We start from the raw sequence: 14177 nt of genomic DNA, 5'->3' as shown, positions 1-14177 counted from the left end.
CCACTGGGAGTTTTAGACGTTCTTTGCACTGAAAGAACTGCAGAATTACACCTGAATGATCCACAGCTGCTCACTTCAGCTCCTTTTTACCTTTGCTCTCTGGAGCCTGATGCTGTGAGGCAAGATGGCGCTGGCGGCTCCACCACCGCAATGCAGGCTGGTTTCTTTTCTGGTCTCTGGTTGTTCTTCTAGTCTTCTTTTTCTCTGTTCCTTTTATTTCTCTGCTCATAGTTATTTTTGGCTATGAAAAGCGCTGGTTTTGTGGCAGTAGAGATTGAGTGTTAGTGGGACTCGTAAACGTTACTTTTCTCAGTCACCATCTTCCCAGAAGTCCGAAGGTGTTGTTTAAAGTCATCTGTAAAATATATTACTAACTTTAACTCTAAGACTATTAGACCTTGAGTTAAAGTAAATTCTTTACTTAGATATAGAGCTGTTTATAATTTTGTTGAGTAAATCTCATTCCTAATCTAGCTCCTTCCAAGCATGCTTTGCTGCTCATCGCCAACAATTATCCTCTACTTTATATCCTCTTTTCATAGCTTGCATCCTGTGGTTTTTAGCTCCCAGCCAGAGGTCACTGAGCTGTGTTTCTAGTTCCCATCTCTGGTCTTACTAGTAACATAAATCAATTTTACTAGTATATGATTTAAAGGCTGTGTATTTTAGAAAGTTTTAGACGACATCATACATGTTTATAACTTAATTCAACAACCATTTTTCTCTTTTAGTGGTGTATTATAATTATACAGAATAGTGGGTTCATTATGATACATTATACCTATAACATAATTTGGCCATTTTCACTGCCCAGTTTCTCCCCTTTTCCATCCCTCTTTTTTTCCCCTGGATTCCCATCACCTACTTTCCCAGTCTCCCTTCTCAACAAACATTTAATGACAACTTTATTGTCATGCTTACCACTCTTTCAGATATAGATAGAAAGCATAAGTAGAAAGTATCTGTTTGAGCTGTGCGTGGTGGCGCACATTTGTAATCCCAGCACTTGGGAGGCTGAGACAGGATTGCACAGGTTCAAAACCAGCCTCAGCTACTTAGGCTTTCCTCAACTTAATGAGACCCTGTTTCCAAATAAAATAGAAAATAGGTCTGGGAGTGTAGCCCGAAAGTAGAAAGCCTCTGGATTCCATCCCTAGCACCACAAAAAAAAGTAAAATAATAATAAAAAAAAAAGAAAATTATCTGTTTTAGGGGCTTTTACAAACTCTAATACTTACTATTACTATTAGAGTTGGCAGTTAGGTCTCATTGAAATATTTGATCCTGAGTTTTAAATTTGTTGGGAGAAGTCAGATTTGATTAAATTCCTTTTGTTTCCAGGAATAAGTGTTAGAATTCCCTGCTATCCAGAGTATAAGAATAGAAGCAAATTTTTTAATTGAAGCTTAATAAAGTAATATTTAAATAATTTAAAAAATGTTATTACTCATTTCTGATATTCTACAAGTAGTCAGGTAATGGTGTTCACAATTTTCTTTTAGGAGACTTTCATCGAAAACTTCCACGAACTCCGTCTAGTGGAACCATGTCTTCTGCAGATGATCTAGATGAAAGAGAGCCACCTTCCCCTTCAGAAACTGGTATTGTGTCACCTAAATTAAGATCCATTAACTAGTTGAAGTAGTAGCACTGCATGATATTAGAAGAATATTATAATTTTAAAGAATCATTACTTTGCTGTTTATTAAACAAAACATCACAATAACTTAAGTATATTCCAATAATTATGTACAAGTTTGGGTAAGCAATGTGTTGACCAAATGTTTAAAATAGAAGAATAAGCAGCAGGGTTGGGAATGTCACTCAGGATTAGGGTGCTTGTTAATAAGTGCAAAGCCCTGGACTTAATCCTCAATACCTCAAAAAAAGCAGGGGGAGTAGAATTATTAGATTTGTAATGTATTGTTATGATAATAAAATGATAGGTACTCATTCATAAACCCAGTATAGTGACTTGCTGTTAAAAGGTTAGCTGAAGCCTGGCATGGTGGCACACACCTATAATCAAGTACTTATGAAGCTGAGACAGGAGAATCACAGGTTCACATCCAGCTTCAGCAACTTAGGGAAGACCTGTTTCAAAATAAAATAGCCCCAAGGGTTCAGCTCAGTGGTAGAATGCCCCGGGTTCAATCTCTAGTATCTAACTTACAATTCACGCCCACATGCACTAGCGCATGCACACACACATGCGTGCATGCACACACACACACTAAAAAAAGTGGCAAAGTATGAGAAATTCTTTAGAAGCTCTTCCTGAAGAAACAGTGCAAGAAGCCAACCAGGAAACATAGATAAGTATATTTCTTGACAAGAAGGAAAGTTGTGGATACTGAAGGATATAAAAGTAAAGTCAGTTATCTTAATTACTTGCATCAAACTCCTATACATTAAACTCCTATAAACTTCTGTACATTTGATATCTCCAGATACTTGTTTTGACGTAATTTCCTAAATTAATGGAGTATCTGATCAACAACATAATATTAAAGTATGAATAGCTAGCATTAGCTATAATTTTATAATGATATAAGAATAGCTTTATTCTTAATGCAAATAAGTCTAACGTACTATTCTCATGTAGCTATTTTTCTTTGAAGGGTTTATCAGGTTTTTCTCTAAAAATGTAATGCCACTTATGAACATACTTCCCAACTCCACAAAAGGCATTTTAATAAAGTATAAGTTTACCGATTCTGAAAACATGCCATGACTTCTTAGAATTATCTTACTGGCATGGTGGTATATTTTACTCATTGCTAAAATGCTTGAATAAAGTGTGTGCTTTATAAGAGATCTATAAACTGGATGCTTGTTTTCATGTTAGAAATTTGATAATTTTCTATAATATGGATGATTGCAAAGTCTAAAGATTATTAAAAGTACATATCATGTGGCATAATTTTTTTGTCATCTTACCATTCATTCTTATATAGTAACATTTCTCTTATAAGGACCCAATTCCCTTGGGACATGTAAGAAAACATTGATGTCAAAGGCTGCTGTCACACATAAGTTCCGCAAATTGAGATCCCCTACAAAATGCAGGGATTGTGAAGGCATTGTGGTATTCCAAGGTGTTGAATGTGAAGAGGTAAGATCTTTTAGAAATGGCATTGGCCCCCTTGCTTTTTTCACTGTATATTTTTTGGTAATAATTTTATTGCTTTTATTTATTAGAATCATGTGTGTTTGTCATTATTGTTCTTTGAGTACTGGGGATTGAAACCAGGGCAACATGCTAGGCAAGTGGTCTAGCACTGAGCCACATCCCAGTGTTTTTTAAAATTTGTTTTTAGATAGGGTCTCACTAAGAACAGGCTAGTCTTACATTAGTGATTGTTGTACTTCAGCCCCTGAGTAGCTGGAATTATAGGTATACACCACCACACCTAGCTCTACAAATATATTTTAAATAAATTGTACCACAATGTGTATTCTATAGTTTGGTATTTTGTTTTGTCATTAAATGTATTTCATACACCACAAGTAATACCTTTTAAGTTAATTTTTGTTATGTTACTAGTCTTCCTGTAGTTTGCTCAGTTGTGAATAGTCTCAAGGTGAGTTAACCAGTTTAAAACTGTTATTTTCTTATAGTGTCTTCTTGTTTGTCATCGAAAGTGTTTGGAAAATTTAGTCATCGTTTGTGGTCATCAGAAACTTCTGGGAAAAATACACTTATTTGGAGCAGAATTCTCACAACTTGCAAAAAAGGAACCAGATGGCATTCCTTTTATACTTAAAATATGTGCCTCAGAGATTGAAAATAGAGCTTTGTGTCTACAGGTACAGTGTAACTCTTAAAATTTTTTAATTATAAATGCCTTTGTGATTGTTTTAATGAAATGTAGACTTGAACCATTTGTAATAACTGAATTTATTCAGATTTATTTGGAAATTGTTATCCCATTTGGTTCTAAATAGTTCTTCTCTAAAATACTAACAAAATTAAGATAGATATGTCAAGTATGTTTAAATGCACTTAGTCATTGGTACTAAAGCAGAATATTTTTTTCTTTTCTATTCAAGGGAATTTATCGTGTTTGTGGAAACAAAATAAAAACTGAAAAACTGTGTCAAGCTTTGGAAAATGGAATGCACTTGGTAGACATTTCAGAATTTAGTTCACATGACATCTGTGATGTCTTAAAATTATATCTTCGACAGGTAAGGTTTTACTTTTTAAACTTACCATCAAGTAAAAAACAGCAATAATATGACTTGTATTTTATTTATAACATAATCTACACATACATTTTCATTGGAATAGACCAGATAGATGTTTAATTATTTATGTGCAAATCAAAGATTATATAAAGAATAATAATAAAAACAAACTTATTTCCCATCACCCAGCTTTAAAAAGCAGACTATTACTATCCTTTACATGAGATATCCATGTGTTTCTTCCAGGTTGCAGCCTCCCGACTCCACCTAGCAGATCTAACCATGTCCTGAACATAAAGACTTACTGAGTCTTCATATCATTAACTTTTGGAAAACTGATCTGAAAGGATAAATCTAGCATTATAAAAAAGACCAGTGTTAGCCGGGCGTGGTGGCATATGCTTATAATCCCTGCACTTGGGAGGCTGAGAAAGAAGGATCGCGCAGGTTCGAAGCCAGCCTCAGCTACTTAGTGAGGCTCTCAGCAACTTAGTGAGACCCTGTTTCCAAATAAAATATAAAATGGGTCTTGGAGTATAGCCCGGAAGTAGAAAGCCTCTGGGTTCCACCCCCAGTACCACAAAAAAAAAAAAAAAAAAAGACCAGTGTTCACACTGCTGTGAAGATTCAGTAGGTAAAACAGTACCTGGATCTCAGTCTGGCTTTGCTTCAGTGATATTTCCAACTAGCTATTAGGGAGGTCTGTAGGCAAAGCCAAAGTAGCTGTTGTGGCAGATCAGTAGGCATCAGCTTACTTTCCTGTTAGCAGCTTAGTAGGAATATGGTCAGGGAATGGGCTGTCCTATATTGTATTTTTCTATACTCACATTGTACCTGCAGTTTTCAGGAGTAGGTCCAAAGAAAACACATCTGCGAGGTGAAATAAGTGGCCTTACTGGCTTCAGGCAGCAGCTTACAGAAAGGGTTACAGGAACTTAATCAGCACATTGTCATGAGCCAAGTACAAAAAAAATTTGGACCAAGCCCAGCTGGCATTCTGTCCTTGGGTGAAAATGAAGAGATGACAGCAATAATAGTGTTGATAGTCCTCTCCATGGCATTCTCTGGAGTTTTATTGCTCCAGTGTGGATACTTTTAGATATGGTATATAGCTGTCATCCTGTGATCTCTCATTTGTGATGGAACACTTATCTTCTTTGTTTTTGGTTTATTTTTCTGTTTTGTCTATGTCTATCCTTGAGCAAGGTAGAATATGAATAAATACTTGAAACCTTATTCATCTGTAAATGACTTTATTCTACTCTCCTGATGGAGATGGAATAGTGTAAAAAAGATGGAAGTTTATAGCATTCTAAGCTGGAAATTATTCTTCTGAATTTTGAAGGCATGGTTTTAGTCTCTGTGAAGCATAAAATCTTTATTTCATTTCTAACTCTCTGTATGTGGACTGTTATTTTGTGTCTCTGAAAGATTATAGTCTTCTTTTTTTTCTTTCTGTTAAATCCTAAGATTTCATAGTGACTTACTTAGATGTAGATATATTTGTATCCACTATTCTGTGCACTCCAGGAACTCGGCCAGTCTTGTTAACTGTCAATCATTGATTCTTGGAACTTTTTTGGATTTTGTTGCCTATTTCTTCTCCTCTGTATTCTCCTAGTTGGAACTCTTGTTTAAATACTTGACAACCTGTAATGTTTTTCTATTTACTATCTTGTTGTTGTTGTTGTTGTTTGTTTAAGGGTTTTTTTTACTTGTCCTCTAACTGTTCAATAGAATTAGAACATGAGCCTCATATATAACATTAAATATTTTTAGTAACCACATAAGTCAAAATAAACAGGTAAAGTTAATATCAGTATTTCATTTAATATATTGAATATTATCATTTGAACATAAAGTATTTTTTAAAGTATGAGGTTTGGGGGTGTTGTTGTTTTGAGCTATTAGTCTTTGAAGTCTGGTGTGTTTTCCATTTAGAGTACATCTCAGTTTGTTTTTTGCTTTGGGTACTGGGGATGGAACCCAGGGGCATTCTACCTCTGAGCCACATCTTCAGCCCTATTTTGTATTCTTTATTTTGAAACAGGGTCTCACTGAGTTGCAAAGATCCTCACTAACTAGTAGCTGAGGCTTTCCTCGAACTGTAATCCTCATGTCTCAGCCTCCCAAATGCTGGGATTTCAAGCGTGTGCCACCACGTCCGGCTAGAGTACATCTCAATTTGGACCAAAGTATCAGTGCTCTGTCATACATGGCAAGTAGCCACCCTAATGACAGCTTAGTTCTAGAACTTTACACTGTTCTTTTTCTCCTGATTTTGATTTTTGTCTTCCATGGTTGTCTGCTTAACATTAGACTTTGGAAAACTCTGGAAGCTCTTGAATATGTGAAGGATTTTAAAAATTTGAGTTTTATAGTAAGGTAGTTTAGGTAGCCTGTTTGGGAAGCACCTGATGTATAAGTCTCTTAGATTCCTCCTCTTAGGCTGGTCTGATTCCTTAGAAATTGTTTGTTTGTTTGTTTTTGTTTTTTCCCTTACTTGGAGAAGTGGTGGCAGTACTCTGGGAGTCACGGAGAATAAAATGGCTGTACAATCTCCACATTCAGTGTGTATGTAGCCAACAAGTCCCCATTTTCAGGCAGTTGCTGTATGTTCCTCATGCTTGGAATTGCCTGTCCAGAGATACTATATTTTACACTGTCCAGAAAAAACATCTCTAGATTATTCCAAAGCATGAAGTAAAGACAGAGATCTAGAGCTAAGCCTTCTCAGATAGCCTGCCTATTACGCATCTTGTCCCAAAAAGGGCCTACTGCTAATGGTCCAAGCTCCTTAGGATTCTGTAAATCATGTTGATTCATAGAAGGTGAGCTTTCTTGAAGCTGTTGAGTTAGGACTTGTTGGTCTGCTTTTTAGCTTTGAGATACCGCATTTGTCTTCTCTCCTATTTTCCCAATCCTCATGGGCCTACTGTATTCATTGAATAAGGGAAAAGAAATTAAATATAGTTGTTGGATCTGCCATGTTAGTCCAGGAAAATATTGATGACTTTTTTTTAGTATTTCTATTAGTACATTGCAATTACACATCATAGTGAGGTTCGGCATGGTGCAAACATACATGCTTGTGGTATATCTGCATCCTCCCCTGTTCCCCACTCTTCCCTCCCTGTACATGTTAGTGAAATTAACATTTTGTAGTGATACCTTCATATATTGCCATAGTATTATTGGAACTGCTTCCCTTCCTCAGTTCCTCCCAAGTCCCTACCCCAGTCCCCTTCCACCTTTTTATAGGTCTCTCTCCAGGTTATTTAAAGTCCTTATGTTTACTACTTTTCCTCTCGCTTCCACATATGAAAGAAAACATATACAGACCTTGACTCTTTACAGAACCCTCAACTGAGAAAAGGAGTTTAAGCACCTTTGAATGACTATAAATCTCAAAGTGTATCATCCTTTCTTCCAGCCAGTCAGGCAGAGGAAATGAATGAAAATTCAATACTCTGAACTCTCATTCTGTTTCAGGAATATTACATACCCACTTCTTTCATGTAGGAAACCATGCTTAGTTCTTAAAATAATATTAGAGTAGCTTTCATTTTGCTCATTTGGAAAACCTAAAACTCCAAGAGTCCCAAGTGATGGAGGTAGAAATTGATCACAGGGTGACACCTACCTTTCCACAGATAATAGAAGACATCAGATAGCTAGAGGTACACTGTATTTTCCATTGTCAAGTAGTAGAAATATTGAAGTTGACTATGGTAGCAGGTATTTGTTACTTTGGGAGAAGAACTTTTTCCTTTGATCTACTCATGGCAAGTCAACCTGTAATGAAAACTTAGATAAATAAAATGTTGACAGTATTTTTATAGGATATATTATCTGGTTCAGATCTTTAATCTGGCCCAAATAAAACACAAGGGCCCTGTAGCATTTTGTTTTATCTCCTGCATGCCAATAAAATTTTTTTCTAATACATCTTATTTTGTGCATTATCCTGGGTTTATCGCAGTAAAACCATTGAAGATCATGCTAACTATGAGGCATTCATGAATATAATAAATAAAGCATATATATCAAAGTTTTAAATCTCATCATGGAGCTTTAAGTTTAGAGTTTTACTTATTTGATAATTTGGTTTTGGGGGGAGTTGGGGGGATCTGGGGATGGAACCCAGGGGCATTTGACCTCTGAGCTACACCCCCTGCCCTATTTTTTATTCTTTATTTTGAAACAGGGTCTCACTGTTGCAGAGGGCCTCACTAAGTAGCTGAGGCTGGCCACGAATCGTGATCTTCCTGTCTCAGCCTCCCAAATGCTGGGATTACAAGTGTGTACCATCACGCCCAGCTCATAACTTGTTTTTAATATAAACATAATCTATGGTGATGATTCCCTATTTTCTTTATAAGTCCCATCAGTAGCAAACATGTACATTTAAAGATGGCCTTTATGGACTGGGGATATAGCTCAGTGATAGAGTACTTGCCCTGGGTTTAAGCCTTAGTGCTACAAAAATGAAGACTAACATTAAATCTTGTTAATGTAAAGGGACATGCTAGATTGTTGAGTAACTGTTAATATTAGTTAACTATTAAAAGGAAAAACAAATAATATTCCTAACATAATTTTATTTTTTAGCTCCCAGAACCAATTATTTTATTTCGATTATACAAGGAATTTATAGACCTTGCAAAAAAGATTAAATGTATAAATGAAGAACAAGAGAAAAAAAAGGATAGCCCTGAAGACAAACAATATATGTTAATTGAAATAAACCGAATTCTTCTAAGATGCAAGGACCTTCTCAGACAATTGCCAGCATCAAATTTTAACAGCCTTCATTATCTCATAATACATCTTAAGCGGTAAGAATTGTATATGGGCAGAGATATATTAGTGAGTTGGTAATTCATTTTTTGTTAAATACGATGTACCATCTTAATCATTCTTAAGGATACAGTGCAGTAGTGTGTAGTGCATTCACATTGTTGTGGTATTGTTTTTAAAGTGAATGTTCCAGCCAAGCATGGTGGTACACACCTATAACCTCAGTACTTAGGAGGCTGAGACAAGAGGATTACAAGTTTGAGGTAGCCTAGGCAATTTAGCAAGACCCTGTTTCAAAAATAAAAAGAGCTCAGTGGGAGAATGTCCCTGGATTCCATCCTCATTACCAAAATAAAAAAAAGCAAAATGAATTTTATTTTTATTAAATATGTGTCAGGAACTGGAGACATATTTACATTCATGCAGCTTAATATTATTCCCTAAGCTGCCTCTTCTGTGCCAAGCTCTGTCTGGGGAAACAAGGATGCAAATATGGTTTCTGCCATTTGTGGCTTCATATCTTGGGGGACAGACCTACATACAGCTGCAGTACAGCATCATTCTTGTTCATATAGTTGTGCATAACGTGGCCTAATGTTCAGGGGAAGGTGGAGCTAGGGGAAAATTAGAGGAGGCAGCCCTTGGATCAGATGTAAAGAACTAAGTAGCGATTTGATGGGGGGAAATATGCAGATTATCATTGTAAGCAGAAGACAACAGACATGGAAATATGGGAGAACAATTTTCATATGAGAAATTTAAGTAATATGGTTTAGGTTATAGTATAGTAAGCAGTAGCAGGACCTGAGCTAGCTGGAGGCCTGATAAGAAACTCGTGCATAGATGAGTTTGCTGTGTTGTTTCTGTACCCACTAAAGAATTTTGAGCCAGGAATTTCATGTGTTTAAATTTGCCTATTAAATCTTTCTGGCAACAATATGAAAAATGGGTTGGAGGTGGGAGGCTTTTACTACTACACCAGTCAGGTCTTTTTGAATAGTTATAGAAAGGGAAGGCAATGAGAGCAGCAAGAATAGCAGTAGAAGAGAGAAATATTGAGACAATCAGTGAGGCTAGAAAGCTAGCTGTGGCCAGTGAGCGAGTAACAGTGATGTTTCAGTTTCCAGGGTAAGGGCCCAGAACATATACCATATACTCCATAGTAGGAGGGGAGCAATTATTAGGGTGTTTTTTTTTCTGGTAAAACTTTTGTTTCTTGTACTTACTTGATGATGATGATGTTGTTGATGGTGTGTGTGTGTGTGTGTGTGTGTGTGTGTGTGTGTGTGCTACTGGGGATTAAACCAGAGGCATTTTATCTTTGAGGTACACTGCCAACCCTTTTTATTTTTTATTATGACACAAGGTCTTGCCGAATTGCTGAAGCTAGCCTCAAACCTGCAATCATCCTGTCTCAGTCTCCCAAGTACTGTGATTACAGGCATTTGCCCCTGTGCCAAACAACTTGATTGAATTTAATCTTAATGTAATACTGTGAAACTCAATGTGTAGTGAGTAGTTTTGTGGGGTTTTTTTGTTTTGTTTTGTTTTTTTGTGGTACTGGGGGTGGAACACAGGGGCTTTCTACCTCCAGGATATATTTCCAGACCTATTTCATACTTTATTTAGAAACAGGGTCTCACTAAGCTGCTGAGAGCCTCACTCAGTAGCTGAGGCTGGCTTCGAACCTGTGCAATCAGCCTCCCAAGCACAGGGATTACAAGCATGCGCAGCTAGAAGCCCTATATTAAGCCAAAGGATTTAAAGGGTATAAAATATTTAAATCGGAATCCTATAGCCCTTAGTGGGTGCCTTTTGTTGAATATATCATATGTTGTGATCTGTGATATTATTATACATGTACTTGTATTTACTCTTCCAGCAGATTAGTGTTCAGCTTTGCATTCTTTCAAACTAGTTTGTAAATAGTATATAGTGATTATGTACTGAACTGAATGTATAGTCTACCTGGTAATGGGGTGGAACCCCCCAGGGACTTTCTACTTCCAGGCTATACTCCCAGACCTATTTTATACTTTATTTGGAAACAGGGTCTCACTAAGTTGCTGAAAGCCTCACTCAGTAGCTGAGGCTGGCTTCGAACCTGTGTAGTCCTCCTGTCTCAGCCTTCCTAGTGCTGGATGACAAGCGTGCACTACCACGCCTGGCTTGTGGTAATTTTTTTTTTTTTTTTTTTTTTTTTTTTTTGCGGGTCTAGGGGTGGAACCCAGGGCATTCGACCTCCAAGCTACACCTCCTGCCCTATTTTTTATTCTTTATTTTGAAACCGGGTCTCACTAAGTTGCAGAGGGCCTCACTAAGTAGCTGAGGCTGTCCGCGAACTGCGATCCTCCGGTCTCAACCTCCCAAATGCTGGGATTACAAGCGTGTGCCACCACGCCCGGCTGTAGTAAATATTTTAATCAAATAAATATATCCTTTCCCTAGTCCCCAAACTTTACCCATGACATACTTTTCCTGGACTTGTGCAGACCATTTTTCTCTCCTCAACTAATAAAAAAACTGTCATTAAAGAACCCTAACAGGCAAATCTTACACAGTCTTATGTATTCTCCTTTGCAGGGTAGTAGAACATGCAGAAGAAAATAAGATGAACTCCAGAAACCTGGGAGTGATATTTGGACCAAGTCTCCTGAGGCCAAGGCCTACAACTGCCCCTGTCACCATTTCTTCCCTTGCTGAATATTCAAATCAAGCATGTTTGGTAGAGTTCCTCATTACTTACTCACAGAAGATCTTCGATGGGTCACTACAGCCACAAGATGCTGTTCCATGTAGTGCAGGTGGTGGCGTACCTCAGGCTGACCAAGGCTATCCTCCAAAACCTCTATCACCAGAAGAAAGAGACTCAGAACATTCCATAAAGCCACTCTTTTTTTCTTCAAAGGAAGTGAGTTTTGACCCTTATAGAATTGCATTAGAACTTTGTAATGTTTATGTTAATAAGTTAACAACCTTTGAACCGTTTGAGGTGTGTTTTGCCATTTCAAGTGTGAAAATTCTCTTCCATTAACAGGATATCCATGCTGCAGATTGCGAAAGCAAAGCTTTTGAACCAGCTATATCATTTGAGAAATCAGAGCACAAGCAAATTGCATTAGAAAAATGTGATACATGTCTCATTGGTGAGTAGCTATGTAAAAAAATGTGTTTTCTAACTTAAAGCTTTACAAATAAGCCATGATTAAAAGCCAAGGTGAAGCCGGGCTTGGTGGCGCTTGCTTGTAATTCCAACATTGGGGAGGCTGAGACTAGAGGATCGCAGTTCAAGGACAGCCTCATCTACTTAGCAAGGCCCTTTGCAACTCAGTGAGACTCTGTCTCAAAAAGGCTAAAAATTAGGGCTGGAGGTGTAGCTCGGAGGTAGAATGCCGCTGGGTCCAATCCCCAGTACTGCAAAAAATTAAAATAAATAAAAAATAAGTAAGTAAATAAAAGCCAAGATGAATGAAGTTGAGAGGAGTCCAAACTTCAAAGCTTCATTAACTTCGCTAATCATTGAGAAAGTTGCCTTTTAAGAGTATTTTTCATTCAAATGAATATCATTCTTTATATTTGTCTTATATCTTGACATTCATAAATGCTTTTTGTGCTCCTAAAAATATTTTTACTTTCATTTTTACTTCTGATCACCAAATAGAGTCAAGACAGAAATATGTTGAGCGGGTTGGTGGGGTTTAGGGATTTAGCTCAATGATAGATACTTGCCTAGCATGTGCAAGGCCCTGGGTTCGATTCCAAGCACCACAAAAAAAGAAAAAAAAAGAAAGAAAGTAAGAAAAGAAAAAAAATATGTTCAACAATCAGCTACATTTTGTGTACTGTAGTTCAGGGTACTGTTCTGCTTATAAGAAGTTAGACTACTTTAAAACTCAAAAAACTTTTACATACTTACTACATGTGGCCTATCTTTAACACATAAAGCACACATCTGTCTCTACATGTCCTTCATTTCCTTAACTGTGTTTTTTTGTTTTTATTTTTTGTTTTTGCGGGTCTGGGAGTGGAACCAAGGGGCATTTGACCTCCGAGCTACAACCCCTGCCCTATTTTTTTTTTTTTATTCTTTTATTTTGAAACAAGGTCTCACTAAGTTGCGAAGAGCCTCACTAAGAGTAGCTGAGGCTGTCTGTGAGCCGCAATCCTCCGGTCTCAGACTCCCAAATGCAGGGATTACAATACAAGCCATCACACCCACCTTGGTTATTTAATTCACTGTTTTTCTCTGATAATTTTACTGATGTGAATGGTAGCTGAGGTGATAGAAGAGCTTCCATTTGTTGCAGTAATTCTATATTAGCAGAGTGAACTTTGGTTTTCCAAAATATAACTATTATGGATAAAATTTGATGTATAACCAAATATCTATGAGCATAGCCTACGAAGGTTTAAAAAGGAAGGGAGCCAAGTACCTACCTGCTCTGTGAGAAGCACTGGCCCATTGTTTGGTTCCATTTATCTGATTTGATCTTGATAGCAATTCTCTCCTATAAAGTAGATGACATAACCTTATTCAACCATAGCTAACAGAAAGGTTAATAATGCCAAGGCCATGCACCTAATAAATTATTCAATCAGGATTTGAGCCCAACTCTATTTGATTTCTAAACCTAACCTGTTTCACTATCCCATGAAGTTGGACTCTAATTAGGAGTAGAACTAACAATAAGTCATTTAAAAATATATGGTTTTCAAGTGTTTATTATATACCAAGTAGTTCTAAGCCCTTTTCTTACAAGATCTTTAAGACCATGGCAACACAGAAGCCTGCAGGAGACTTTGTTGATAGGTGAAGCAGGTAGAGACAGTGATGGGCTTGCCCAGGGCAAAAGTGAAGCAGAAGCCAAGCCAGGACCCAGGTAGCTGGCTGCAGAGCACATGCTCTTCTGCACTGTGCTGGAAGCAGATAAAGATGCTCTGGTGCTTAACATTCCAACTGCAGTGGGTCATATCCCTTAGGGAGCTCTATAAACATGGGGACAGCAGATCACCAGAGTGTTGCTTTGGAATTCAGGTAAGAAAGGCCAGCAGCCCCAGGTCAGGTGAGATGACAGCTGACAAGGATGCTGGTGGGCACCTGTCTGCAAACCGCTGTCCAAGGGTGTGGAAGAAGGACCAGGTCATAGGGAAGAAGGCACGGGTTGTGCTCAGGGCCAGCTACACTG

General features: G+C 37.4%; 1 protein-coding gene across 3 annotated transcripts in view; it reads left to right on the top strand.

Moving 5' to 3' along the window:
- ARHGAP29 (Rho GTPase activating protein 29) overlaps positions 1-14177 on the top strand; it is a gene marked incomplete at both ends in the record, with an annotated part of 68804 nt that overhangs the window by 49749 nt on the left and 4878 nt on the right. For all 3 annotated transcript variants that reach the window (XM_080692599.1, XM_080692598.1, XM_080692597.1), the window contains 7 exons: positions 1503-1601; positions 2976-3115; positions 3622-3810; positions 4054-4191; positions 8803-9029; positions 11575-11902; positions 12029-12137. In XM_080692599.1, the coding sequence (XP_080548725.1) occupies positions 1503-1601; positions 2976-3115; positions 3622-3810; positions 4054-4191; positions 8803-9029; positions 11575-11902; positions 12029-12137 (1230 nt within the window). The remainder of the gene's footprint in view (positions 1-1502; positions 1602-2975; positions 3116-3621; positions 3811-4053; positions 4192-8802; positions 9030-11574; positions 11903-12028; positions 12138-14177) is intronic.

The sequence above is a fragment of the Muscardinus avellanarius genome, assembly GCF_963383645.1.
Source record: "Muscardinus avellanarius genome assembly, chromosome: 3".
Lineage (NCBI taxonomy): Eukaryota > Metazoa > Chordata > Mammalia > Rodentia > Gliridae > Muscardinus > Muscardinus avellanarius.
The sequence above is the reverse complement of the archived record's forward strand: the minus strand, read 5'-3'. Positions and strand labels throughout refer to the sequence as shown.